The 24,811-nt window shown below is 51.4% G+C and overlaps 7 protein-coding genes across 7 annotated transcripts; 3 read left to right on the forward strand and 4 right to left on the reverse strand.

The window, feature by feature from the left end:
* Positions 1–11,492: 11,492 nt before the first annotated feature.
* On the reverse strand, positions 11,493–13,988 carry ARB_05190 (uncharacterized protein; the record flags this gene model as incomplete). Its single annotated transcript, XM_003016850.1, has 1 exon — positions 11,493–13,988. The coding sequence occupies one exon, from the start codon at positions 13,986–13,988 to the stop codon at positions 11,493–11,495; it is 2,496 nt and encodes an 831-aa protein (XP_003016896.1).
* Positions 13,989–14,371: 383 nt separating this feature from the next.
* ARB_05191 (uncharacterized protein) lies at positions 14,372–14,533 on the reverse strand (the record flags this gene model as incomplete). Its single annotated transcript, XM_003016851.1, has 1 exon — positions 14,372–14,533. One exon carries the CDS (start codon positions 14,531–14,533, stop codon positions 14,372–14,374), a length of 162 nt encoding a protein of 53 aa, XP_003016897.1.
* Positions 14,534–14,662: 129 nt separating this feature from the next.
* ARB_05192 (uncharacterized protein) lies at positions 14,663–15,057 on the reverse strand (the record flags this gene model as incomplete). Its single annotated transcript, XM_003016852.1, has 2 exons — positions 14,663–14,991; positions 15,048–15,057. 2 exons carry the CDS (start codon positions 15,055–15,057, stop codon positions 14,663–14,665), a joined length of 339 nt encoding a protein of 112 aa, XP_003016898.1.
* A 289-nt stretch (positions 15,058–15,346) lies between these two features.
* ARB_05193 (centromere protein Cse4, putative) lies at positions 15,347–16,273 on the forward strand (the record flags this gene model as incomplete). The annotated part of the gene is made up of 4 exons (XM_003016853.1): positions 15,347–15,391; positions 15,530–15,826; positions 15,874–15,934; positions 15,996–16,273. The coding sequence occupies 4 exons, from the start codon at positions 15,347–15,349 to the stop codon at positions 16,271–16,273; spliced, it is 681 nt and encodes a 226-aa protein (XP_003016899.1).
* Positions 16,274–16,734: 461 nt separating this feature from the next.
* On the forward strand, positions 16,735–19,681 carry ARB_05194 (uncharacterized protein; the record flags this gene model as incomplete). The annotated part of the gene is made up of 4 exons (XM_003016854.1): positions 16,735–17,123; positions 17,318–17,657; positions 17,794–18,136; positions 18,207–19,681. The coding sequence occupies 4 exons, from the start codon at positions 16,735–16,737 to the stop codon at positions 19,679–19,681; spliced, it is 2,547 nt and encodes an 848-aa protein (XP_003016900.1).
* Positions 19,682–21,307: 1,626 nt separating this feature from the next.
* ARB_05195 (conserved glutamic acid-rich protein) lies at positions 21,308–21,899 on the forward strand (the record flags this gene model as incomplete). The annotated part of the gene is made up of 3 exons (XM_003016855.1): positions 21,308–21,399; positions 21,470–21,549; positions 21,622–21,899. The coding sequence occupies 3 exons, from the start codon at positions 21,308–21,310 to the stop codon at positions 21,897–21,899; spliced, it is 450 nt and encodes a 149-aa protein (XP_003016901.1).
* A 501-nt stretch (positions 21,900–22,400) lies between these two features.
* Positions 22,401–24,419, reverse strand: ARB_05196 (uncharacterized protein; the record flags this gene model as incomplete). The annotated part of the gene is made up of 4 exons (XM_003016856.1): positions 22,401–22,568; positions 22,639–23,022; positions 23,093–24,093; positions 24,167–24,419. 4 exons carry the CDS (start codon positions 24,417–24,419, stop codon positions 22,401–22,403), a joined length of 1,806 nt encoding a protein of 601 aa, XP_003016902.1.
* Positions 24,420–24,811: the final 392 nt, after the last annotated feature.

Genomic DNA, 24,811 nt, shown 5'->3' on the forward strand with positions numbered 1-24,811 from the left:
TGCAACCTTAATCTTCACCGCCTTTAGTCATCCGCGCTAGGCTGGATCTGGATGCCAAGGCCGTTTCCGCACTAAAACTTCGGGCTTGGGGGCTTGTGCACAGGGCTATTATGCAGGACATCGACGACATCGAAAGAACATGGAAGAAGCAAGCAGGGCGAGCCCTCGACGACGAGCAGACGAAGCGCCCTTGCTGCCTTTCCCGTCTCTGGACGCAGAGCATCAGGGGTCCCAGAGAGGCCCCAGAGAGCGCAGGGAGAGGGAGAGGCCATTAGGGCTATTTTCCCAGGCCCAGGCCAGCATGTCCGTACGCCAACCCTAGCTAACTACTTAAATCACCCCACGACTCGCGGAATTAACAGGTTACTTCTTAAGACTAGATACAAACACAAAAAGGGCAGCCGAACTACTCCGGTCTCCGTCCTCCGTCTTGCTCCGTACTCCGTATGCGCTTCTTCTCCCTACCCGGAGATACTGGAGTCGAAAAGGAAAAAGCGAAAAGGAAAAAAAAAAAAGGTGTCGAGTGGTCTGTGGCTTTACCCTTGCCCTGTCCGGTTACACCGATCGAACTCCGCCACAATGACATTAACAAACTAAGAAGTCAAAAAAGCAACGAAACTCAACCTGCATGCATGAATGCGACCTGATGCAGTAATTCATCGTCATTTGGTTGTCCCTTCTTGCTTCTTCCGGTTACGACGAGATTCTAATCGGGCTCGCTCTTTTGCAGTGGCTTCGTTGCTTTTTGGAGGGTGATGAGTTTGCTGCTCTCTTCTACTTCTTTTTTTTTTTTTGGCTTTCCCTGTCCCGTCTGTACTTGCTTGCTTACTCGCTACTTACTTCACATGTACACTGTGCGGTTAGCTCATCATTAATATGAGCGACTTATGTGGCTAGTGAAGTCGATCGTGGGGATCGTCGTCAATAGCAGCGCATAGTTCGAGAGCACACAGAGAGATGATGATTATGGTGGTGGTGATGATGATGATGATGATGAGACCTCCACGTTCTGTTACTCCAGCCACAGGATTGACCATCCATGGGTGTAGTGCTGTTCCGACCACGCTGCATCATCTCCAGCTGTCTTCTCAATAATCCTGTGTTATCCCCCTCCCCCCTCCCCATCGCTGCTGCGACGAGCCCGCCCTGGCTCGGCTGTCTGACTCGTGGTGGTCATCTGACCTCGAACCCCGGACGGACTTATCTCGGCCGCCCGGAACATCAAAAACCTCAAGGTCGACTCGACAGTTACATAGGCTGCGCGAACGGGAATAATAATATTAATACATCCAGCTTATCCCCGACCGGCAGCGAGGTTCTCGCCGGTGACTACGGTGACTACGAGAATGATTACTATCGATGACTACTCCTGACGTGCCGATGACACAATCACTCGGCCATCGGGTCTCTGAGACGCTTCGACCCAAGCTAGTCAGATACCCTGTCGACCGGGTTCAGTTTGACAAATCAGAATAATAACAGGAATACATTATTCAATATTGCTGACTAGTCATTAGAGGGCACGGCAACTACTTCGTGTCCCGTCGTAGTGGTACGTAGGGCCTAGCAAGGGACGGTAGGCTCGGGAAAGGGTTTGTCTGGGTAAGGATAGGATAGTTTCCGAAATCCTGGGCTCTCTCTTAGTTAACTATCTCTTTTTCTTTTTTCTTTTTTTTTTTTCTCTCCCCCTTCTTAGTCTTTGTTGCTGTTGATTTACTGACTTTACGACACGGGCAGAATCCGATACCCAGATTGCTCCGTTGACTGGGTTCACGAGCTCGTCAATTCCTGGTCACCACTTTTTAGTTACTACTGGGCATCGCGTCTCTTTTCTCGGCCTTTTCCACCGGGAATCTCGAGATAGCAGAGCAAGGGAAACAGCCAATCCACTGGATTGAAAGAGCAAAGCAAAACCAAAAAAAGCAATGAGAAATCCAAGATCCGTAATTCGATAGATCACAGAAGTTAATCTCAGATCTCAATCTCCAGTTCTGAAGTTTAGCCAGGGAGAAAGGAGGAGAAACATGTGGTTTTTAGTGGTGGTGCGATGGTAAATGGTCTGTCTTGTTGTCGGCTGTAGATCCATATTGCACCATCAACCCTCTTGTACGGCCCAGATGCGAGCGATCATTCGTCCGCCCATTGTTTCGCACGACTATGGCATTATTTTAATTTAGGGGTCTGAAGCGAGACGCAAAATGTCGGCCTTAGGGATTTGAACGATAACCTAGTTGGTGTTTCCCCCTTGTTCTTGGTTTTGGTCATGTCGTGATTCTGATGCGAAACAAATCTTGGTCCCGAGCTGGGAGTCAGGCAGGAGTGGACATGAACTGGGCATGAACCGTGTGAGCAGTGTAACGCTCGTGTTGGTGGTTGATGTTCATGGTGACGCTTATTGTCAGCCATTATTAATTGTTATGATATCAATACACATAACCCCGTACCAAGCGGTGTTAGTACTACGATATCTGCCCGTTCGAGATCGATGATTCCATCATCAACGACATCAGATCTCGTCATGTGGCGGTGCAGCGAGTGAAAAAAAGACAGCATCGTTCTTCACACCTCGACAGGGCTTGCAGCCAAAAAGCAAACAAGGAAAAAGAAGAAAAAGCAAGAAGCTTCCCAGAAGTGGAAACGAGAACGATGATTGATGGATTGAAAAGAGAGCCAAAAAGCAAGAAAAGGCAGAGGAACGGGAAGGGTTAAGCGCCAGTGTACCATTGGCGAGGGACGAGGTAGTTGGTACATGCACGAGATTTCGCGGATAACCTCACGATACCAAGATACAGGAGCAGCGCAGCCTGCCGGACGGTTATTTCACCTCGGAGTTGGCATCAGGAGACAGAGACGGCCGACGGCCAGTCTACGGGCCCGACATCCGACGCCGACGACGACGACGACGAGGAGGAGCATGAGCTATCGGATGTTCCGACGGAGCAACTCGCTGCTATCCTGCCTATATTCCATTTACTAATCGAACGGAGCATCTGCCGGGCTGTTGATAACCTAGCGGGGAGGGCAGAAACTCGTGGCAGCTGTTGGGAGTTCCGAGGAGCAAAAGTACAAGCTACCCATGCGCAAAGGCGGGTACCTACAGCCCTACGGACAACCAAGACGGACGCTCAAGCGACCATCCTTCCCCCTTTTTCCCAAAGGAGCACACCGCACTTCTTCACGATATCCCATCAGCCAACTAACGAACTGGCCAGTGGAGAGAAAATGGCACAAAAGAGGGAAAAAAAACCCACCTTCCAATCACGATGGGGAGAAATGCCTGCACAGCCACAGCTTGAGTTACCCTCTTTTTTTGCTTTTCGCTTTTTTTTTTTTTTTTCGCTTCGTGTGCCCGATCTGTCTCATCTGGCGGCTAAAAGGAGCAGAGAACGTGAGCCGCGATGACGATCGGGCGTTGTCGATCGGTTGAATGCTGCCGAATACGGCGCTTGGCTCTGGCTTGCTGTGCGGAAAACGAGAAGGGCCACAAGTGAGGCTGTGCTGAGCCACGGTGGCTAGTGCAGCCAACTCAAACTAGTCATGCGCGGTGATGGTGTTTGATGGAGTCAGCGATGGGATGGGAATGGGGTTTGGAGAGATTGACAGGCAGTTTGTGGTGGTTTGTGGCTTGCAGGGCCCATGGTCCCTCTCAAGGGTCAAGTTTAGGTGGCATGGAGAGCTCGACGGATGCTACATGTCCAGCGCTATTCTTCCTACGGAGTACGCTCGCTCTTCACCGGTGACATCCTGTATATCGACCAGGCTGCTGGCAGGGCAAGCGAGTCATGAGATCCTCTTTGTCTAAGACATGCCGTGGCCAGAGCTCGTCAGGTTCGCTCCCTAGTTTAAACTACTCCGTACCAGAGTCCAGGCCTGGAACCAACGTGCCCGGCGCGCAACGGGGCCGACGGGCCTCTAGGCCAGAAGCCAGCAAGATGCAAAAGAGATGCGATCGGTGGGAAAAGAAAGGAAAAGGGAAAAAAAAAAACTCTTCACCCAGGACACATGGCATCTCGTATCCTTCTTCCCAGCGTCGTTCTCTCCGCTGATGATTGGCTCTATGCAGCCCTATCTCGACTCCCCCACCACCCTTGCGAAGAATTTTTTTTTCTTTTCTTCTTCCTCTTGTCTGTTTCTCTCCCTGACTAAGATCAGCGCTTCCCAACCCATTATCATCTCGCTTGCTTGCTTTTTTCTTTTTTCCAACCTTCCCTCTTGTCTATCCCTTGCATATCCTGTCCCTCCCCCTTCTTCCTTCGTCCACTCTCGTCTGTGCGCTTGATGAAAATTTTACTTTTCTATTTTTAATTTTAAGCCCAAAAGCTTAAAAGTAAAAATATTCTGCCGGTCTTGGCGTGCAAAGTCCTCGCATCAAGCAGGGAAAAAAAGGCTTTTTGCAGGGAAACGAAACAAAGACAGAGAGAGGCTAGAGAAAAGGGACGGAAGACGGCGACCGGAGATGCGAGGCTTGATCTTGTGTTGCACGGCCTGGACGTTTTTTTTTTCCCTCTTTGTGGCTGAGGTGTCGAGCTTGGACGACACATGGCATTCCTACGAAAAGGAACCGCATCCGCACTTCTACCGGCTCTGCTCTCGACAAGCTAGCATACTTATATCGCATCGCTTGCTCCTCTCCACACGTTCTTCTCCTCGCAGAGCCATGATAACTGCCAATACAATACATGGGCCCCAATCCGCTTGGCGCAATATGTCACCTCGTTTCTTTTGCATTTCTCGTTACCCACACCGACAGAGCATATACTCACGGAGTTCTTCAGAGCAGGCTTAGGGTTAGTAGGTAGGCATATAGATGATCGATGAAACAGTGGAAAGCGGGCGGTGGTGGACCGTCAACCCTCTCTCTGCCCCGGCCGAGTTAGGAGTGACAACCCCGCAGAGAATCCTGATTCGCAGAGCAGAGCATGCACATGAACCCCGTGCTTATTTAGACAAAACTCGCCACTTGAGATGTTCATTGCCAGGCTTTTTCGGTTTGGGCCTTTCTCTTTTTGGGTGGGGGGGGGGGGGGGGGGGGGGGTAGGTTTGAGGGACTGGACAGTGAATTCGCTATCCAACCGCCCCCCCTTTCTTCTCTTCTCAGCGTACAGATGTTTACGGCGGCGCAGGTGTTTACGTCGCTTTGACAGAGATATTCGTCAATGTCAGCTGGGACTGACCCTGACACGAGCACAGGCATTGACCTTTGACCAGTCTTGAGCTGAGTGAGTATGGTTTGACAGGACGAGGCGAATATTTTTATTTTATGTTTCGACGGATTTTGATTTTGATTTCGTCTTCCTTCTTACCAGTCCCAAGGCTCTGGGATCCAGGGGTCCATCCTAACCGTCTACCAAGTTTGGGTTGGGCTGGTACCTTTTTGCCTCCTCCCCCCCGTGAACACTGACATACAGACACATCCTTGAAGCATGAGCCGTGACTTGCATGTCGACTATCCCTCGACGTCTAAGTCCCCTCCCCACCCAGCCATGACGTACGCATGCAAGACTCGCTAATGTATGCATCGCTGTTGATTATTTTCCTGATTACTATTCCCCCTTAACTAGTTAGTTACTTTCTGTCTGACGTGCAGAACCGTTACGCAACCAGCGCCCCGGAAAGGAATTAACAGCCACCTCGACTGTTCCCTCTCACCACACATGTATATGCGGGCATATATATGAGGTGACGGAACTCCGCAGCCCATGGGAACATATATAAACATGCATACACGACGCCACACCTATTTTCAAGCCACAACTCTCTTTTTACTCGTCTCGTCATACTCCTTTTTTGCCTCCTCTCCCGTTTCTCCGTTCGGTGAAGAAACGAAGAATAAGAAATAAGAAATACTAAGCTGAGGGAGGGAGTGGAACCTGGAGAAGAGTTGAAGGTACTCTACCGACTTATTTTTACGCATGTGCACCTATCATCACCGAGATATGCCTTGGTACGATATGGCCATTCTCCGTGCGTCAATTGGAAACCAGCTGGCTACCTTTGCCTCCCACTACCACTCCCACCAGCAACTTCTAACCTACCACCAGCAATATCTTACCTACCATCCAATCACCCAAATACCGATATCCCATGAAGGTAGTTGCTCTGAGGCAAACGAGAGGAAGAGAAATATGTAGGGCATTACGTATTCTCGCCTCTCTGCCCTCACGCAACCAACACCATCACTTGATCAATCAGGTGTGACAGGAAGGACGAACATGCAAAAGACCAAACCGTCCAGTCGTTACTGTCAAAAGCCAGAATTCAACCAGACCTTAATGTAACGGGTACATTTTTCAAAATGGTTAAACCCCAGGGATCTAAAACGAACCTAACCCATCGTGCCGGAAACTTGATGCGCAGTACGGAGTCTTCTGATATTATCAGTCCAATTATTAACCACCCCCAACGACCTACCACGGACGAGAGTGAAAGGCCCAGTGCCCCCTTTACCTAACTAACTAACCGTCGCCTTTCTTTTTTCCTTCTCATTTCTTCTTCTCCTTCTCACTAACTAAACTAACTAACCCCCAACGAACCACCCTAACTGCCCTATCGACTCCCCAAACCCCCTTTTTCCCAGCGACTCTCATGTCCATCTCTACTCCAGCAGCCCAACCAGCATCCTTTTTTCTGCCGGTGGATATTGGTCTTCCCTCTTTTTTTTTTTCTCTTTCTTTCTTTCTTGCTTTCTTTCTTTTTCTTACCTCCTGGCTGGTCATCATTTTTCAACTAATTAATATTATTTTTTGCAATCGGTTTGTTGCTCAATCTCCTCCACAGCCTCAGTTATGCAGTACTGTATCTCCAGTTAAAAAGGCCGATAGGCGTTCCCTCTTGTGCTCCGCCGAATTCAGCTTACTTCGAAATACCGGGCGCCTGTCTCACGGGAACATCTAGAGAACTAAGCACTACCAGCAGACTACAACACACACGTATATAAGACCTCGAGTCGCGGAAACTGCGGAAAGACGTGTGAAAGAAAAGAAAGAAAAAGAGAAAATAAAATAAAAATCAGGTTCATCCGTCTGCCCGCTCTGTAACTAGCCTTAGCTAAACAGCTGCACGGTATGATTGATTGTTCTGCTCTATCCATGCACACCCATCTATACCTGGCGTATATGCCATTCCGGACCAGTGCTGGTTTATTTGGCTATCCTTCCATCCGTACCTTGATAGTTAACTAAGCAAGCAGCTGCTTGATTTTTGTGCTCTTGTTGGCCGAGGACGCCTCACTCTCCTGTTAGCTGCTGCTTGTTCCATTACACTACGACCAACTATGTATCTCGACTCGCTAAGCCCCTTTACTATCCAGCGTTGCTAACCAGCTAGTTAACGAGTGCATGTATGCAGCATCCAGCAAAATGGGCCATGGGGATTTTTATTTTCTCCTTTTATCCTTCGTATATGTCTTACCAGCTACATGTCAAACTTTGCGGCCCTCCTTCTTCCACCTTACACCGATCCGGGAAATGGTACAGCCATGGCCCTTTCACGCTCCCCGTGGACGTCGACGGAGAAGAGGAAAAAGGACGTCGGGATTCAAGGCAGGACACGAGAAGCCATCTCACCAGCCAGCTAACTCGCTCAAAAACAGGGAATCGAAACGAGGAGGAAAAGAAAAAAAAGGCCCGCACCAATGTTTAAAGTGTCTTCTAGGCGAATTTCTAGAAGAACTTTCTTCCGGGTCTTTTATTTGCGTTTCTCGTTGCTTTTTCTCTTCCTCTTGTTTCTTCTGCTGGGCTGGCTGGCTGCTGGCTGCTTTTGCTGCTTGCTGTCTAATTGCTGGTGGTGCTGAATTTTTCATTTCCCAGTTCAAGGCCAGGGACGGACCGAGCACCAGCGCCAGCGTGAGCACGAGTGAGCATCTGTCCACCAAGGGAGGGGGGGGGAATTCGGGGATGGCCCCATCTCTGGATTCTGGGTCGGAGTTTTGGCGACCCAGTTCGTGATCAGGATTCGGAATTCTTTCATTTATGCAGCGGCCTTGAATAGGAAACGAACAGGGATGGTGTGAGGAGATTTTTTGCTTCTTTATAGATCATTAATGATATAAAGTGATTGTCGGCAGATATGGTTCGATCCCGGCCGACGAAAATAAAGGGGAGAGGGGAGTGAGTTGGTAGGAGTTTCTTTTTTTTTTTTTTTTTATCTCTCCTCCTCTCCCTCTCTCCCTCCCTCTCTCTCTCTCTCTCACCCCGTGTTGTTATGCTTATTGTGACTACCAAGGAAGAGAAGGTTCGGTGCGTGCAGCATCAAGGAACAAACGTATCAGAGATGTTGGTTTCTGGCTTGCGCTGACTTTCTTCCCGTGTCTGTTCGCTGAAGAAGTCCGAAGAGTGATCTGATCTGCCAGGCCAAAGCAAAGCAAGATAGCAAACCAGCATCTGGTATGGGCATCAGCGCATTAAGGTTGAACCGCATAAGATAGTTATTTTAAAAATGGGTCCCATCATCTGGTCTCATGCTTGTTCAGGTCGCAGATTGGCTGTGCTGTTAGATTAAGATGACCGACCAAGAGTTGGTGGTGCTTTGTCTCCATCCAATATAATGGCTGGGACGTGGGATGTCACTCTCGAATATAATGCCTTTCTCCGAACCACTCTGTCTACAGCAGTCAGTTTGATACCTACCTATAACAACGGCGGTTATAGGGGCGACAAAGAAGGGGGTGATGGCTGGCCCGATCGGGAAGGTATACACTGTACACCGTAAGACACACACTCCCCCCTCTCCCCCCCTTTTTTTTCCTGTCCCAAGGCGCACACGTCGGAGTGTCCCGTATATGTACGGATTGCTGCGTATGATATAATGCTGGACTCGATAATGAGGTGCAGACGGGGGGAGGAAACTGATCGTGCAACAGGCAGAGCGAAAAATAGGAGTGGGTCGTTCCCACCATCCCGCTCTGCCCTGAACTGCAAGTAAATGTTATTATTATTATTATTTAGTGTAGTGGTAATATTAATAGTCGTAGGGTGCTCCGGATGGAAAATATCAGTCCCCAAACTAACTTACTACTAGTTAGTTGGCATTAAATTCTCACTCCAGCCAGCCAACAGTCCGCTTCACCAGACTCTGCTTGCGTTTCATGGACGCAAAAGCAAAGAAAAAGGGGACGCTCAAAATGTGAGCAATCAGGCGGCTCTCGACTTTATTTATTTTTATTTTATGATGCTGCTGGGGTATCAAGGCAGAAAAATGTGATCGTGAATCTGGGAGTTGAATCCCCCTGATCTCAGGGGGCCAGAAAGAGAAATAAGCACGCAGTCTTTCTCAAACCGCCTCGATGGAGACGAGACGGCCATCGAGTCGATCGAGGTCTTCTCCGTAGTCTCCGTACAGTAAACTAGTAAACTAGTTAGTGCGATGTCCGCAGACGTGCCTGAGGCTGCTTGTTTGTCTAGTTACCGAGGGCCATCCAATAGCATCCCGCATGCTTGAATCATCGCGTGCGCCCATCAAGTCTTACGATGAAGGATCTGTTCCTTTCGGGTATGGCCTCCGATCGATCGCTCGATCTCCTTGGAGATTGGCCATTGGACCTCCCCCCCCCCAGCCATGCAGCGAGTGATGCAGTTGGGTGTCATTTGTCAGAGGGTAGTCTGCAGCCAAACAGCCCTGGCCCCCGTTCTCGAGTCATATGGGATCTCTTGATACCTGACCCTACTTAACTGCCTAACTAACCGCCAGACGAGAACGGATGAATCTGGAAGCTGCAGGCGCTTCCCGCAGCAAATACGAAGGATTTCACCGTCTCTGCAAATACGGTCTGGTCTGAATGGCGACATCGGGCCTGGGAGAAACAGCCGACGTCAATATTTAGTCCCAACGATCATGGACAACTCAAATCCGTCCTGGTCTGGCCTGGCGATGGGATAGTTAACAAGTTAGTTAACAAGGATGGTCCGCTATGACCGGCCGGCGTGTTTGTTTGGTTTGGGTGTTTTGGCGCGGGATGAAGATAAGCAGACATAACTAGTTAACTATCCCATCCTGCAAAACCGATGGATGCGTGTCTATGCTTGTTCACCGATATTCCTTCCCGGCAAAAAAATAAAATAAAAATTGGGCGTTGCATCCATGTCGAATCGCTCTTCGTGTATGTATCCCATCTCAGATTCGATATGAGCGAAGTGTATACGAAGTATAGACCATAGACGATACAGGAGCGTGTTCACCGCTCCCGTAAGCGTTGCTGATATGACGTCGTAAAAAGCGCATCTTATGACATGCCCTGCATAAAGCCCAGCATCTCCTGACGTGCAAACTCGCGATATACAACCATGCTTGATTTGCGGTGATATCTCGGGCCCGAAAACAAGCTTCATCCTAGCATTCATGGGTATTTCGTGGTATGGATGGATGGTAGGATGCTGGCAGTCGTTTTCATCCATCCATCCATGAATTCGGTGTATGTGATATTCTGCATATATGTGTCAGTTATGTCTGTCGATCGACGCATACGGCATGCATATCAGATACATACTTACAAGCAGGGGGGGGGTGAAGGGTGTAAAGAGTGTGGAGTGTGGACTTGATATTCAGTGCGTTAGAATTATGCATTTTGACACGTCGTTTCAACGCTCGAGCCGATCGATCCTACGGCGAACGTCAGGCATAACAAAATGTACGTGCAAATAAAACCAAATCCCGATGGTGCAAAGGTGCAAATCAGGGGTATGTAAGGGTCGTACTTGTTGTGGGGTTGGAGTTGATCATCTGGTGATATCAATTGAGGCATTTGCTGATGGTGGGATATGGATATCAAATTGTCAAAGCCTAAGTTTATAACATGCTATTATTGAGAAGTAGTAGAGTATTGAAACCGAAACCAATATTCATTCATTCACTTTTATTCCTACAGAGAGATAGATAATCCATATTGAGCCACCAACGGCTCAAAAAACCAATCAATTCAATTCAATTCAAAACATGCAAAAGGGCACCCGAAACGCAGCAGGCAACCAAGAAAGAGCAAGAACCAAACATATAAATAGGCAGAATAGATACGACTAGTACCTCCAATTCACACATATTAGCTGTATAGATAGATGATAGATAGATGGTAGACGGGATCCGGTCCGTCGGGTTCAGTATCAATTTTGTATGTTTTTTTGTTTGTTAGTTAGTGAGTCCCGTCCCATCCCATGCCAGTGGGAAAGGGGGGAAACCCAAGAAGAGAAAAGCAAGAGCAAAGAAAAGGAAACGCAAAGGAAGGACTTGATGTATGTGATGCAATATGCGCGGGAAGTAAAATATATTAAGGAGCGGAATCGCGGAAACCAGCTGAAAAAACGCATCAAGCGGGAAAAGGTAAATAAAATAGATAGAAGCCGAAATGGAGTAACCAAGAAACGTAGATAGAGATGAATAGAACGGGGATAGATATCGACCCGAATATAGTGAGAATGAAAATGTGCTTTGCACTGGTATATAGAAAAAGAAGACGAAAAAAAAAAAAAAAAAAAAGGGAGAATGCTGAAAAAGGAGGCCGTTCAACTTGATACACGCAGGCGGAATAAACCGGACCACAAGGATGTCAGACGAGGCTTCTTGGACCGATCTGCTGCCTGTCCCTGAGCCGTGGCAGGAGACGGAATGTGCACTGACATTGCGCGTGGTAGAGGGGGAGGGGAGGATGCCCCTGAGGTAGGCAGGCGGGGGGTACCGACCAGGGACATGGAGCGGGAGGTCTGCGCAACACGGGAATTTGGTCGTGGTTTGGGAGCAGACGGATTTCGCTTGATGAGTTTGCGAGCTTGGGGCTGTTGGAAGTCAGCTGGTGCTGTCACTGTTCGAGACATGGATGGTGGTTTTGCTGGTGGTTTAGAAGTAGGAGCTGGAGGTGCCTCGGGGGTAGGAGCAGAAGCTGAACCAGATGCCTTGACTTGGGATTGGGCTTCGGCAGGAGTTGGCGTTGTAGTGCCACTTGCCTCCTCGAGAGGAAACGATTTGGTCTTGCGGTACTGCGACTTGTAGTCCTCTCCGCTGGTCTTGGGGGTAGAGAGCGTGGTGGAGGAAGCAGACGCGAGGTTCGAGGTAGGCACAAGCGAAGGACAAGACATCGAGGCCCGACTCTCAACAACAACGGCATCAGTTTGAGGGTGTGCCTCGTCTTTATCAGTGATATCCGTCATGGAACTTCCGGTGAACAAGCGAGAGGATGCTCTGGGCCATTGGGAGCGCCTGCTGGAGCGCGGCCGAGGCTGAGGGCCGTAGACAGATCGCTGGCGTATGGCAGTAGTTTCTTCCTCGACGGTAGCAATCTGGACTGTGTCTGGCACAACCATGGAGGCACGCAAGAGAGCGTAGAACCGGGGCTGTTTAGATGCCTGTTCTGCAGACGATGGTGACGCTGTGGAAGCGGGAGCCGGAGCCGCCTGCATCTGCTGCAGGGGTATCAGGGGCGGGTTTGGCTGCGGGTTCTTGTTCCTGGTGAGATCGGAATCGAAGACCATGGTGTTTCGACGGGCCATGTCTGAGGCTGCTGGGGTGCCGCCTGGGGTGTTGTAGGATTGCGACCTGACTGCTACTGCTGACGCTGGCCGGGGCATTGCGGCTGCGTTGGAGGTAGCTCGTCTGGCTACGGCTGCAGAACCAGAAGTAGTGGGACGGGGCCTAGCAGCAGCAACTGAGGCGGATCTGTGGGCGGTGGATTGATGAACCTGGCGGTCGAGACTGGAGGTACTTGATGAAGCCATTGGGTTTGTAGCAACGCCGGCGGCAGCAGGAGGAGTAGCGGGAGAGCCAGTGCCGTAGTAAGAGTGACTTCTGACAGCCGAGGGAAGAGTTCTGCGAGTAGATGCTGCGGAATCAGCTCGAGGGAGACTGGAGGTACTGGCCGAGGCAGACGGGTTGGCCGAGTAAGCATGATATGTCTTAGGGCCACCGGGAGCAGCAGACATGGGCCTTGCAACAGTAGAAGAAGTAGAAGATGTAGTAGAAGTAGACGAAGTAGTCTGCTGGCCCTGTTTGTCCAAGCTGGACGAACTATTTGATGCGACGAGACTGGAGCCAGAGTATGCATGGTACGAGGGACTCTGTGTTGACGCCGGCGGCTGGACAGGGACAGGGGGAGGCCTCCTGGTTGGCTGTGGAATCTGATGGACGGACGTCAGACTGGACGAGCTTGAAGACGACCCAGAGGCCGACGTAGCCGTCGAAGCAGCCGTAGCATTCGCAGAAGTCGTAGTACTAGCATTCACAGAAGTGATAGGAGAAGTCGTAGCAGGAGTAGTAGTAACAGGGCCAGCGGTAGGGTATGCTGCATGGTAGGACTCCTTTCTGAGCAGCGATCCAGGAGAGCGCCTGACGGCGGAGACAGCCTGGTAGGCCTGTCTCTCGATGGAGGCCGCGTCCGAGGAGGAGGCCGCCGAAGCCGAAGCCGCCGCCAACGGCACCGAGGAGGCCGAGTATGCATGGCGGTAGGGCTCGTTCCTGGCGGCCGCGGTGGACATGGGCCTTGCAGCGGTGGACCGGGGAGCCGGAGCATAGGAGGCGGCGGACTGGGACTGGGACTGGGGCTGGGGCTGCTGGGGGTGTCCGCCTACCGCGACGGAAAAGGGTCTATCAACGGGATTCAGGTGTCGGGTGCGAGAGGCAAGCGGCCGGCCGTTTGGAAAGGAGAAGCTCTCGGCCCAGGGGTTTGTCGATGTTGATGTTGATGATGTTGGCGATGCAGTTGTAGTGGTGGTGGTATCGAACTGCGGGAGGTTGTTGACCAGCGAGTGCAGCGACTGGAAGTTGCCGATGGAGGGCAAGTAGACGGGCTCCTCGTCCTCGGGCACGTCTGGAGACGCAGATGCAGGGCCCGGATAGGCCTGGTACTGCTGCTGCTGCTGCTGCGGACTGTAGTATCTCTTGCTATCCTGTTGTTGTTGTTGTTGGTGTTGGGTATGCAAGGGCGGGAGTTGCTGGAGCTGCTGCTGGCGGTCTCTGGGGCGAGTGCCGCGGATATACTGGCTGCCTCTCGACGCCGAACGGGGCTGCATCATGGCTCTTGGTTTCTCTCTCTTCACTTCGTTGCTACTGCTGACTGACTATCGTTACTTTACCTGAAAGACGGAAGAAAGAGAGAGCCTTATAAAGTCTGGTCTGCTCAGCGACGGACAGGGAATTAGATTAAAAGAGACGAAAAAAAGGCGAGCCACCCGGCACTCCACCAGGTGCGCAAAAGGCGAGGTTGAAACGGCTCCTGAAACAGCGTGAAACGAGCGTGGACGAGAAGAGCGAGGGACTCAATCAAACGAGGGACATCACCGGTGATGGACGAAGGAAGTATATGAAAAGAGGTCAAGAAAAAGAAGAGGCAGGGAGAAGAGAAGTGCAGAAGGGAAAAAGAGAGGAAAGTTGCAGGTTGAGTGTGGATGCTGCGTTACACCGTGGCCGTGGATGGAGGGATGACCAGCCAGTCGAGCGGAAAAAGCAATTCACTTAATCTCAGGTAAGCGAGAGAGAGATAGAGAGAGGTCGATGAAGCGAAGGTGAAGCTGAAGATGAAGTTGAAGAAGTATTCATTGGCAATGCCAGCAGTCATGAGTATGATATGATACAGACTCCATTAAGAACAGAACAGAACAGAAAAAGCAGAACCCCTTAACCGATGAACCCCGAAGAAAGAAACCCAGTCGTAAAAGCGTCTAACCACCGAAACCATAAAGGGTGCCTAGAGGGTGTTATTAGTATAAGAAAATAAGAACGGTAATAAGGGAAACGTACGGCCCTGGCGCTTGAGAGCGTAGACGACATCGAGAGAGGTGACTGTCTTGCGCTTGGCGTGCTCGGTGTAGGTGACGGCGTCGCGGATGACGCCCTCGAGGAAGGACTTGAGCACGTTGCGGGTCTCGCCGTAGATCATGGCGGAGATACGCTTGACACCACCACGGCGGGCGAGACGGCGGATGGCAGGCTTGGTGATGCCGTGGATGTTGTCGCGGAGGATCTTGCGATGGCGTTTGGCACCGCCCTTGCCGAGTCCCTTTCCTCCCTTGCCTCCTACAGGTCGTTAGCCTGGCTCACTCACTCACTTCAAGCAGAGTAGAGACACTTACGTCCAGTCATGATGAATAGAGTAGATGTAGAAGTGGAAGTTTAGAGTAGAGACTTGACTTGACTTGACTCTTGACTGAGAGTAGATGTAGATGTAGTAGATGTAGTAGTTGTAGTGTAGTTGTTGTTATGAAGTTGAAGTTGAAGAAGCGAAGAAGTCGAGAGCTTTTCTACTTTCGGCGCGTCGGGCGTGATCTGGGGATCAGCCAATCAGCGTCGAGGATCAGGATCACTAAGCAGATCAACCAGCAGAGCGCGAGTTCTGATCTAGACAGCCCAGCGAAGGGCCGCCAGGACGCTGATGCGAGGGGAGCCAGCAGCTGAAAAGTGGCAGATCAAGGGCCAAGTGAGTGATCCTGCCCTGGCTTCACTGCCCTGCGCCTTTCGCTGCTGGATCACCGCTGGATCACGCGCAATCTCCGTCTTCTGGCTGCCGCTGGCCTCTCCAGATCAACTTCTCGCTCGCCAGATCAACCCTGCTTAGCTAAGCACGCCTGCCAAGCCGCCGCCCCTACAAATATCTTCGCCTTTTCCGCCTTTCGCTTCTTCCCCTCAACTTCTTCTCTTCACCAGCAAGACATCAAGAAGCATCTTCATCACGAAGCATCTCTCTTCATCAACAAGCAGCTTCATCTTCATCTTCTCATCAAACAACTCTTCTCAAGACTCTCAGTCAGCTCTCTCGATCTATCAAAATGGCCAGAACCAAGCAGACTGCCCGTACGTCATCCTCACTCCTCACCTCTCCCTCTCGCTCTGTCGCGTTTCTGACTGTGTCCAGGTAAATCCACCGGTGGCAAGGTCCCCCGTAAGCACATCGCTTCCAAGGCCGCCCGCAAGGCCGCCCCAACCACCGGCGGTGTCAAGAAGTCCCGTCGCTACAAGCCAGGTAGATGCCATCACTCGTCAATCTTTAACCTCGAGCTGTCTTTTCTAACACAATAAAATAGGAACCGTCGCTCTGCGTGAAATCCGTCGCTACCAAAAGTCCACCGAGCTGCTCATCCGCAAGCTCCCCTTCCAGCGTCTCGTCCGTGAAATCTCCCAGGACTTCAAGACCGACCTGCGCTTCCAGTCCTCTGCCATCGGCGCCCTCCAGGAGTCCGTCGAGGCCTACCTCGTCTCCCTCTTCGAAGACACCAACCTCTGCGCCATCCACGCCCGCCGTGTCACCATCCAGCAGAAGGACATCCACCTCGCCCGCCGTCTGCGTGGTGAGCGTTCTTAGAGCACTCGCGCCATCCTTCTTTTTTTAACGACACACGGTCTGGGGGTTCATGTTTTTCTTCTCTCTTGCTCTCTTGCTCTTTTTTAACCACTATCGAGGCTCGGACATGGGTTTGGTCAGAGGCGTTTTCATCATGTTATTTTCTCTTTAAAACTACCTTATGTGTATAATATCCAGCTGCAAGGCTGAGGACGTAGCTTGATCTTAATCGACTCACTTTACGTCTACCTTTTTTTGCTATTTTTCTCTTGTTATTCTTCGCGTCGTGGTCGTGTCAGTCGGTCGGTCGGTCAGTCATGGGGCGATGCGGCTGACTCGGCTCGTTTCGGTAGATTTTTCACCAGTCATCAGCATCACCACGATAACCACAGTATAACCACCAGACAATATAGACAACACTAGACAACAGTGTATAGAGATAGCGACAATGATACTGATTCTGATGCTGCAGTGCCCTTGAGATGCTGCGTCCTCGTCTCCTGGCGCTCCGTCACTCGCGCGCCTTCACCTCCTCCTCCTCCCTCGCAAAGCCCAAGCCATCCACTCTCCCTACCACTACTACCACTATCACTCCGACTTCAACTTCGACTTCGACTTCATCTACGGTATTGTCAACCGCCTTCTCACGCATCCAGGCTTCCTCCCTCGGCCGCGCCCTGCTCTGGTACGGCGACAAGCAGAAGAAAAGACCCTACTGGACGCAGTTCTTCAGCACCGTCGTCATCTTCCTTCTCTCCGACTTTAGCGCCCAGCTGCTCGTCCCCTGGATCACCAACGACACCACTCACGATGACCAGCAAAAGACACAATCAGGAGATAACGCAGAGGCAGCGAAGGGGATTCTAGAAAAGTACGATCCCGTGCGCACTCTGCGGCATGTCAGCATTGGCGGGTTCGTGGCTATTCCCAGCTACACATGGTGAGCCTACTATCTCCAACATCATCCAACATCATCTATACAGCACCGCTCTATCCTACATACTACTGAGATCTGAACATTATCCTACGAGAATATCCTATGAGAAGATCATCCGTTGACAGTAGTGACAGGTTCATGTTCGTCCACAACAACTTCAACTACGCCTCCAAGTTCCTCTCGATAGCAACCAAAGTCGTCCTCTCGCAGGTCATCTACGCGCCCCTCTTCAACGTCTACTTCTTCTCCGCCCAGTCGCTGCTGTCCGGCGCCAGCTGGGCGGAAACCCTCCAGCGTCTGCAAGTAACCCTGCCCGTCAGCATCGTCAACAGCGCGAAGATCTGGCCGGCCGTGTCGGCGTTTATGTTTCTGTACATCGATCCGGCGTTCAGGGCCATATTCGCGGGCACTATCGCACTGGGGTGGCAGACCTATCTCTCCTGGCTGAACCAGCTTGCTGCAAAGGAAGTTAGGGAGAGAGAACTCGTCCGTGGGAAAGTCACTGTCTAGACATTCTTTTAGATCTCTTTTCGTATATATTTTTTTTGGCTGTATATAGATTGGTATATAGATGGGTATATAGATGGTTGCATAGAGTTGGTAGCTCGGCAGGCAGCAACATCTCCTTCTCTCGTTCATCAACTCAACTCTGCTATCTATGTCGTCCTCCTCCTTCGACTTCCTCGAGGGCTGGACAAGCGATGACAGCCACAGTCTCTCCGCCAGCGAGTCGGAGCTCGACATCTCGCCCGACGAGGCTCTCCTGCTCGCCGACCTTATCGCCTCCGTCGCCGATAAGCCGGCATCCTCTGCTACAGCCTCGAGCCAGCATCATCACCAGGCCGCCCCAGACATAGAAGACCATGAATACCTGCGTCTGGCGCTGGAGGAGACCTTTCTCCCGGACGACGATAGCATCCCGGACCAGGAACATCAGCATCAGACTAGTAAGGCGATTTCTCTATCTTCTCTAACTCTTTACTGACTTGGCCTGGCTAAACTAACAGCGCTCTGCAGCAGCCCGCAACCCCATACAACTAGACCAACCCAAAGACGCAGATAAAGACAATGCAGATGGGAACAATGGAGATAGAGACAGAGACAGTGATGTCTGTGAAGAGAAAGACTCTCGCACACCCCTCGAACGCTTCAGACGACCCCCCATGAAAGGCCTGTCAGTCTCCGACCTCGTCTCCCCGGCCTGGTGCGAGCTGCAGTACACATATACCCTCCTCCACGGGCCCAAGCAGACCACGCCCGCCATGAAGCGCGGCACAGTCGTCCACCAGAAGCTCGAGAACGAAGTACACACCTCCGTGCCCGTGACCGTGCTCAGCAAGGAAGACGCCTGGGCCCTGCGCATCTGGAACGTGATATACGCCCTTCGCACGCTGCGAGATACCGGTATCACACGCGAAATGGAGGTCTGGGGGATGCTAGACGGGGAGATCGTGACGGGCGTGATCGATTGTCTCTCTCGCGACCGCCCTACTACACATGCTGATCTGCATCCCTTGCCCGCGCCGTACTCTGGGGTCCGCTCGACTAAACGACTGCATAACACGCGCGCTGGATGGGCGTTCGAGCACATCGGGCAGAATATTATACCACTGTGCGAGGAAGGGGGTATATATATTACTGAAGTCAAGACGAGAGATGCGGCGAGGACCGGTACGAGGCTACCTGCGCTTGACTCGCCTTCTTTCAGGCCTGCGCGCATCCAGTTACAGCTTTATTACCATTTCTTGACCCGCATGGTGGAATCAGAGGATGTCAGCGTGTTTGATATTGCGGAGAGGTATGGGCTGAAGCCTCATGCCCCGCTGTCGGACGCCTTTCTGGCGCAGGTCGGCAGCATCAACGACGATTACTTTGAGAACGAGGCTTGTTCGTGGAGTCAATCGAGGCCCGACGAAGGAGGGGATGGAGATGCTAGTTCCATCGGTGATAGACTGGATTCGCTGACGGTGCTACTGAATCATAACTCGCTGTCGAATCTGTGGGATCTGCTCAAGGAGAATCTCAGACTGACCTTTTTACGGCCATCTACGTCTGCTTCTACCTCTACGTCTACTTCTACTGCTGCAGGGGATAACCAGGTGACGCTGCTATCGCCTATACTAACAGTGTCATACATGGCTCAGGACAGACCAACCGCAGACACGGAAAGGGAGCCAGAAAATACAGAATCAAAAGAAGAGGTACCAACTGATGCAGAATCAGGATCAAACACGCCCACCCCGTCAGAAACCCACAGCCACAACTACACACAACTAGGCACACGCTCGTTCATCTTCGACCCGGACTCGCTCTACCCCTATCTGATCGAGGGCTTGGCCTGGTGGCACGGCCGACGGCCTGCTCACGCCATCCCCGACTCGCAGGCTTGGAAGTGTCAGTCCTGTGACTTCAGGGGGACCTGCAGCTGGCGCCGGCAGCGGTTCGAGATGCACATGCAGAAGATCCGGGAGAGGGGCAACAGCAACAGGTAGCTTGCGATCTGTTTGATGATCTATTGATCAGCTGGGTCATATAGGCAATAATATAGTATATAGCTAGAAGGGTACCCCCCCCTAATTGAACTGATTTGATATCCCACTTCTCCATACATGAGTCAGTCTCGAAGGGTCCAAATTAGACTGCCGACGTGACACGCTTGATGTAATAGCCGTCCCATCAGACTGGAGCTGGGCCGTGGCAACGTCCCGGCGAGCAAAGTCAAGCAATAGCCTATCTGCTGGCCTCCATGAACGCGTCAGGCACAGCGTGGAGAAGTGTTTAAATTGGCATTGGCATCTAATAGGGGCGGAAGTTCTTCGGCAACACATGTCGTTGACAGCTATTGCCTTATCACCGTTATTACTGCTGGAATATATCAGACGTCCATATATCTGTCGGCGTGGGTATTGTAGACTCCGATGAAACTCCGTGGTCTGTTGATGTAGCATGATATACCACGGTTGATCAATATGTAGCTACGGTGCCGCAGCAGCAAACACCCACCACGGCGAACTCTCCAGTACCTTGGGTGATTTACATCCTAGAATAAATCAGATATACTCTATAGACATGGTATATATGCAATTACTCCGTGTCACGCTGTAGTGGTGGAGGGTCGGACGAAATTGCTGATATCAAAATATATTTTTGCATTTTTTATCAAATTTAATTATTTCCACCAAAACTACCAAATAATCAAAACAACATTGATAGACCACCCACCAGCCACCCAAAAAACGGCCGACTGACGGATGGAAAGCCCGGAAACTAGTACTCTGTAGATAGATAGATGGGTTAATAGCCGATATGGAGCAACCGCCTGGTGTGTTGCTGGCCGTCTTGCCCTCCTCATGCCCGCTCTCTCTCAAGGTGTCTGTTTATCTGGCAGCGAAAGACCGCCAGCTTGCCAGCTACCTACAGGGATACCAGCTACTACCAAGAGATCACGCTTATAGGCGTCCGTCAGCTCATCCTGGGATCATACGAGGCCAGCCAGGCGTCTCTTTACCCTCTCTCTCTACACAAACACACACACTCTCTATAATTGTCTGTTGTTGTTGTTTGCATGGTATGAATGGTATCGCGATTACAAGATAGATTACAGGATGGTATCTGTGACAGCCCCTGGTAGCTTCAAGTATCCTCGCACGCATCCGCAGCACCGAAGATACCTAATGCTACCCCAGCTGGGCCTGCAGGCGTTTGTTACGCATCATATTTAACCAGCCCAGCATGCCGCAGCCATTGGGCGCAGGGCGCTGGAGCCGGCCTGCAGCGTCCTGAGTGTTTACTTTCAATACCAGGCAGCGTCACGGCCGATACGGGGATGCGGCGTCACGTCTTGTCACGGCGCCCGACCTGGCCTGCTTCTTCGCCTTCGATCGCGCTGCTTTTCGTCTTTTTCCTCTCTCTCTCTCCTTTCGCCTGACCTGAACTCGCCTCCTGCTCTGCGTCCTGCGCCTCCGACACGCTGATACACGGGTACGTTGACGTGGGCTTGCTCGTCCAGTTGGTGATACTTAGATCTGGCTGAGCTGACAGGCGATAGCTGTAGATAAACCACCTCACCACTTACTCGCTTGATCGCATCCCTCAATTGACGACGGCGACGACCCACAATGACCACGCGCAAGAGACGACAGGAAGCCGGCGAGGAAGAGGAGCTCCAGGCTCTTCCTAGCGACCAGAGTGACGAGGAGGAGGAGGAAGAGTAAGTCGCGTCTTAGCTGTTTTTGCGAGATGGTTGTTGATGGCGAGGCTGATGCTGACGTTGGTGCTAGGTTCGACGATGAGTCTGACTTTGAAGGCGAAGAGGAGTCGGAGGAGAACGAAGACGAGGAGCCTGCTGAGGAACCAGAGCGTGAGTTTGACTTTCTTACCTTGTACAGGATGGCTGCTCCTCGGGACGTGATGGGATGCTAACGCGGTGCAGCATCGGCTAAACGACGCAAGACTGGTCGAGCAGCAGCTGCTAAGAAGGCTCCTGTTGACGACGAAGAAGAGGATGAGGAGGAAATAGAGGAGGAAGAGGAGCAGGAGCAAGGAGAAGAAGAGAAGGACGAGGAGGAAGAGGCTGAAGGCGACGACGAGGAGAAGGACGGCGATGCTGAAGACGACGATGAAGTCGCTGAGAAGCCTGCCTCGGACAAGAAAGCTGCTGCTGCCGGAGAAGAGGAAGAGGAAGAGGAAGAAGAAGAAGCCAACGAGTGAGAACGAACTCGCTGGCATGTACGAGAATGTGATCGGGAAAACTGAACCTGAAGCTGATTTATGAAATGTATTTGATAGAGGAGGACAATAGGAGTGTTTGTTTGTGTTTATCTGGGGGGTATCATCGTATATTCTGTAGGGCTGAGACTCGGGAGCCATGTAGATGGGCTATCCGTCTACATACTTCGTCAAGAGCCCCTATTCACGGCATCGCCAAAGTCGATAAAAAACTACGGGACGGATGTAAAGAAATGAATTTTTTATATTTATATCGCCCCACTCCCCTGCCGTTCGATATGCGTACACTATTAGCCCGTAAGTACCTGGGATACGGTCACTATTCGTTCGTTCTGGCGCCCTGAGGCTGCACGGCCAATGAGAGTGAACATCATGGCATTTAATGCTATGTATAGAGCAAGTAACTCATGCATGCAGATAGACAGACACGTAGATACAATCCATATAAGTTTAAGGAAAGAGACGAGTTTATAAGCAAGCAGTCTAGCCGTCGCTTCCGCTGCTTCGGAACGTCGCGCAGAGCTGGCAGTATTGGTGCGTGAGATCGAGGATGGGTTGAGGCAGGTTGGTCGCCTGCACGATGCTGCGGACTTTGACCGCGCCCTCTTCCTCGATCAGCTTGCGGATGATGTACAGCAGGTCCGGGGAGAACTGCTCGACGTTAGCATCACCAATCAATACAAGACAGCCTAGAATAGCAGGAGACTGGGGGGTGACATACCTCAGAGTACCAGCGGTACTGCCAGGCTATCAACCTGATCAAGGCGTTGAGCATGCCTCGCGTATCGTTCTGGCGCTCGTACATCTTCAAGATACCCCGTAAGGCCTTGGGCGAGAACCGCACAGACAGACAGTACTTGTACGCCTCGATGGCCTCGGGCAGGTGGTGCAGTCGCTCGGCCAGCTCGCCGAGGATCTCCCACTCGGTAGGCGATTTCTTGTAGTCAAGGGACTGTTGCCGGGACTGCGCCATTTCAGACCGCCAGATGGTGTACACCCGTAGATCTTCGTACAGCACCATGAACAGGTTGTCCAGCCAGCGCTCGCACAGACGTTTGTTGTGGAACTGGGACGTGGAATTGGTGTTTTCCTGCTGCATTTGGTTCTAGTTAGCATCGCGTTTCACCTTCATCTTTGTCAATATAAGTCAAGGAAAAAAAAAGAGTAAAACGTACATCGTCGTTGCCGGACTTGACTACCTCTGAGGCAACTGTCTGGTTGGGTTTCTCGATCCCATGGTGCTCAGAAGACTGCTTGGGTTCGCCGCCTTCACCTCCATTTTGCTCCGAGGCTCCCTGCTCATTCTCAGACTTGTCACCATCATCATCGTCGTCGTCGTCGCCGTCGCCGTCGCCGTCTTCCTGGGTTGTCCTGGTAGCCTGACTTGCGCCGTCATGTAGGGCTACTGTGCTGGCATTGTGAGTGGTGCTTCCTGGTCGGGTTGCCGTCTGTCGTTCCACCCTGTACTCTTCCTCCATGACAAACACCTCGCTTCGGATCTTTAGGAGCTGATCCCATCCAATGCTTGCGGCAATCTTGGTCAACAGGTTGTACGCCTTCAAAAACGTTCCCTGATAGTTGCCTGCATGCAATTTTCGTAGAGTTGGATGCACCATGTCATGCGGAGTGCCTTCTTTGGGTTGGCCCTCATCAATCTCGTCCAGCAGGCTTTCGGGAAGCACAGGAAGGATGACGCGGGTTGGCTGAGGCATCCGCGGTGAGTCTCGGTCCTGGTAGTTGAACATCGGACAAGAGTTCAGGGTCAACAGTGCCAGATTCCACTTTTCAAGGCTCACATATACCTCCGCCAGCCGGATCCAGGAGCTAAACTCGCTCGGTGCCGCCGTCACGCTGCGTTTGGCGCACTCAAGCGCCATTTCATGCTCACCTTTGCTTTGACAGAACGCAGCCTGGCAGTCCAGCAGAGCATAGTCCATGGGTATATCCTTGAGAGCATCGTGCATCAATCGAACAGCCTGCACCTCTTCATCGGCTGATATCAGAACCCGTGCAAGAAGAGATGATACCTCTACTTCTCGTGCTCGGAGCTTCTCGAACAGGTTAATGCCAGACACATATCGTCCCGTTGTATTGATGTATTTTAAAAGGCCGGAGGTAAGATGGTTGGTGACTGTGTTGGGGACTTGGGTTTCAGGGTCGGAACTAAGTTGTCGGCCTAGAAAAAATAGGGGGAGGTCCGCCGTTAGCCAATTGTACACTATTCATGACATATTTGAAGGATAACGAACCGTTGAAGAAGAGCCTTTCTGCCGCATCGAGGAATTTGTGTTCCATCTCCGTGTTGGTGATCGGGTTGAACCGTCTCACGCCCACGATCTTCTTGATGGCATCCCCGCTTCCGTCGTCCGCATAGGAGTAGGACCTTAGCACGCCGCACACGAATGTCTCCAGCCATAACGCTTCAGTTGCAACACGCTTGTCCCCTCGCTCGTCGATGCAATAGCTCTCCAGACTTCCGGGGATCTTCACCTCAACCCTCATATCTACATGAGAGAACGCATTGTAGCAGCTATCCCGTACGTTAGCGGCTTGTATCGACACCGGAGGGACCATAACTGATGGATATATAGTATATACCAGTATATTCCCGCAACCACTTTATGTTGCTTGTCAATCGGCGAGTAGGTAAGAGTGTTCACGTAGGCCGCTAAGCTGGCTGATGAAGACGCATCTATTCCCGTTACATGGTGATATACTCCGGTCTAGGCCACCAATCGCTCAGTTAGCCCAAAAAAGAATAGTCGCTTGAAGGATAGCTGCCACGAGCTAGGAACGGCGCATCTAACCTGGGTGTTCGCAGCAGATTTGGACTGCTTCACTAGGTGAACGAGATCTGGGGGTCCGAGTTCTCTCAGGTTCTGTAGGGATTCCGT

The sequence above is a fragment of the Trichophyton benhamiae genome (assembly GCF_000151125.1).
Source record: "Trichophyton benhamiae CBS 112371 chromosome Unknown contig01989.5, whole genome shotgun sequence".
Classification (NCBI taxonomy): Eukaryota; Fungi; Ascomycota; class Eurotiomycetes; order Onygenales; family Arthrodermataceae; genus Trichophyton; species Trichophyton benhamiae.